The sequence below is a fragment of the Tachypleus tridentatus genome, chromosome 9 (assembly GCF_004210375.1).
Source record: "Tachypleus tridentatus isolate NWPU-2018 chromosome 9, ASM421037v1, whole genome shotgun sequence".
In the NCBI taxonomy this organism is placed as follows: Eukaryota; Metazoa; Arthropoda; class Merostomata; order Xiphosura; family Limulidae; genus Tachypleus; species Tachypleus tridentatus.
In genome coordinates, this window is record NC_134833.1 from 147282871 (window position 1) to 147285818 (window position 2948).

Below are 2948 nucleotides of genomic sequence, written 5' to 3' on the forward strand. Positions count from 1 at the left end.
CAAATAGTAAAACGAAGAATAGATCTATGAATGGAAAGTGGCGAGTAATAAAACGAAGAATACAGATTTGGGTGTTACATAGTTAGAAAGACGTTCAAGAATGTAGACTTTGAGGTCTACTTTCCATTATATAATACAAAATTGAAATATGAGAAACAAATGCTTAGAAAAATCCGAATAAATTGTATTAAAGTGTGTGAAAGAAAGTTTTTTTGGTTTTAAAGCGAAGTTTAATAGTTTGTTTGAGAAGGAATAGAAATACAGACCGATACACGTTTGGTTATGCATGTACATTAGGGGTATCAACACTGAATTACAGTAGCTGTAGATGAATCTTTCCTTTATTACAATGGAGGAAGCTTTTACGTGGTTCCGTTCAATGAAGTTTCATAAACCAAAGAAAACTTCCGAAATACCAGTTCGAAGACAGCGATAAAGAACTGTACAATTTAATTTATACCCATGATACAAAAGTTACATATGTGCTAATGACACCACAATATTTCACTAAAAAAGAGTTCATAGTTCTAGTTAATATCCTTCCGTTGGAGAGACCGTGGTTGCGCCCTCGCCAGCCTCACGACGCCGACGTTCTACACCTTCCGTTGGAGAGACCGTGGTTGCGCCTTCGCCAGCCTCCCGACGCCGACGTTCTACACCTTCCGTTGGAGAGACCGTGGTTGCGCCTTCGCCAGCCTCCCGACGCCGACGTTCTACACCTTCCGTTGGAGAGACCGTGGTTGCGCCTTCGCCAGCCTCCCGACGCCGACGTTCTACACCTTCCGTTGGAGAGACCGTGGTTGCGCCTTCGCCAGCCTCCCGACGCCGACGTTCTACACCTTCCGTTGGAGAGACGGTGGTTGCGCATTTGCCAGCCTCCCGACGCCGACGTTCTACACCTTCCGTTGGAGAGACCGTAATTGCGCCTTCGCCAGCCTCCCGACGTCGACGTTCTATATCCTTCGTCATTTGATTATGGTCCGTAACGAATACATTGGATATAGATGAGACTGTAGGATAAAAATGCAATAACGTGAGGTTTAAATGCAAAATTAAAATTACAAAAACAATCTTACACTCCATCGCCTCCCAATTCTAAAATACGTATAGAATAACTAAAACCATAAACCACTCCTTCTTCTCATCTGCTGGTATTTATACAACTCGTCTTTGATAAATTCAGAGAGCTCTGAAATTGCGCATGCTCACATGCCGTAAAGAGAACAGTCCGTATGCATTGTTTGATAGAGGGATGTAAAGTTGATTGCCGGTCTCTTTCCCTATACATAGGTTCCTTACTATGTGCATTTTGGGAATATTCTCTAAACAGTATTATAATTATCGTTGATTGCGCTACGTACGGATGGCACGGACACTAGTTTTAAATTAATACAAAACTCATCTAGATTTTCTGATCCACATGTCATGAAAAGGTACATATAGTGTCTTACCTACAGTAATCGCTCTTTTATTAGAAAGATACACTTTCTATTAACTTATAGAGCGAAATCGTATACCTGAGCTTTGACCATTATGTTTATTATAATACTATCTTAAAGTCTGGAATCTATTAAATACATTTTACAACCAACTAATCCTCGTATACCATCTTACAAAAATAGTAAACAAACATATATAAGAAAAAACCAAATCATAGCTCAGTCGACAAGTAGAACTGGCTACTGAACTTAAAAAAAAAAAACAAAAGGATTGAAACTGACAAAACATAGGAACCCAGATTTTGTATTTATAAAATATTTTAAATTATTCATAAAAGAAATATTTTAAGGTTGCCTGATTTAAAACTATAATGATTCTAATGAAATTCCGAGATAGCTATACACAAAGTAGGTGAGTTCCTAATATCAGTCATCACTTAAATAATGTCTGATTTTAGATTCAGTAAAGGAGAAAGGATTTCAAACACTTTTAATGTTATTTAATTAATAATGTATGTTCCATTATTATTAATTACTCCCTGCCAACGATTCACAAGCTTCTGAATGCAACTTCCATAAAATTGTTGGGGTTTGGAGGAAAAGAATGTAGAGAGGGTAGTTTTGAGAGCTTCATGTGTTCCAAGCTTTTTTCCATCAAGATAGTTCTGCAAACTTCAGAAGAGATCATAATCAGATGGGGCAAATTCTGGAGAATAAGGGGAATGATGGAAGTTTTAACCAGTCTAGCTCTTCAATCTTTGCAGATGTAATCCTTGTTGTATGGGGCCGTGCATTATCCTGGTGTAACACAACACCTTTAAGATTGACAAAAGCAGGCTTCTTATCTTTCAGTGCAACATTCAAGCGCACGAACTGTTTTGACAATAGAAGTCTTAAGTAATACTTAGATTGAGTGGCACCAACTCAAAGTAGAGCACACCAACGATATACCACCAAATGCTTAACAAGACTTTTCTAGAGTCTAAGTCCATCTTGGGCTGTGCTTTACCCAATTTACCTGCACTGATCCATTATCTGCGGCACTTAAAAACTGTTATAAAATATCAATTTTTTTACCTCCAGTCACTAACATGTCCAAAAACGTTGAATTACGTTCACGAGAAGACAGATAGGTACAAATGCCCACTCTTGTTCTAAGGTTGCCTTCTGTCAAATCATGGGGAACCTATGTTTCAAGAGTTGACACCTTTCCAAGCTGTTGTAGATGACGGTGAACTGTTGAATGGGTTGAATTAAGCTTTTGTGCTAGTTCTCCAACTGTAACAGCAAAATCTTCATCAAGTGCACCAGCAGAAAATCAGGAAATAAACTCAACAGGACAACCTGAACGTGGTGCATCACTTAAGCTGTAGACACATCCATCTTCATGATAGTTTATTTTATTGATGATCTTAAAAAGTGGACCTGGTTTAGTTTCTTTCATTTGTCTGGACAGGTGTATACACGTCTTAGTATATATTATAGTCATTACAACCTTCTAAAAAGACA

At 38.2% G+C, this 2948-nt stretch overlaps 1 protein-coding gene across 1 annotated transcript; it reads right to left on the reverse strand.

Annotated features, from left to right (window-relative positions):
• Positions 1-413: 413 nt before the first annotated feature.
• Positions 414-1129, reverse strand: LOC143226621 (uncharacterized). Its single transcript, XM_076457833.1, has 2 exons — positions 600-1129; positions 414-539 (listed from the first exon to the last, which is right to left on the reverse strand). Exons 1-2 carry the CDS (start codon positions 1081-1083, stop codon positions 532-534), a joined length of 492 nt encoding a protein of 163 aa, XP_076313948.1. The 5' UTR covers positions 1084-1129; the 3' UTR covers positions 414-531.
• Positions 1130-2948: the final 1819 nt, after the last annotated feature.

What these genes read in the sequence shown, in the direction of transcription:
- LOC143226621 (XM_076457833.1), bottom strand. Translation starts at nt 1,083, where the DNA reads ATGGAGTGTAAGATTGTTTTTGTAATTTTAATTTTGCATTTAAACCTC.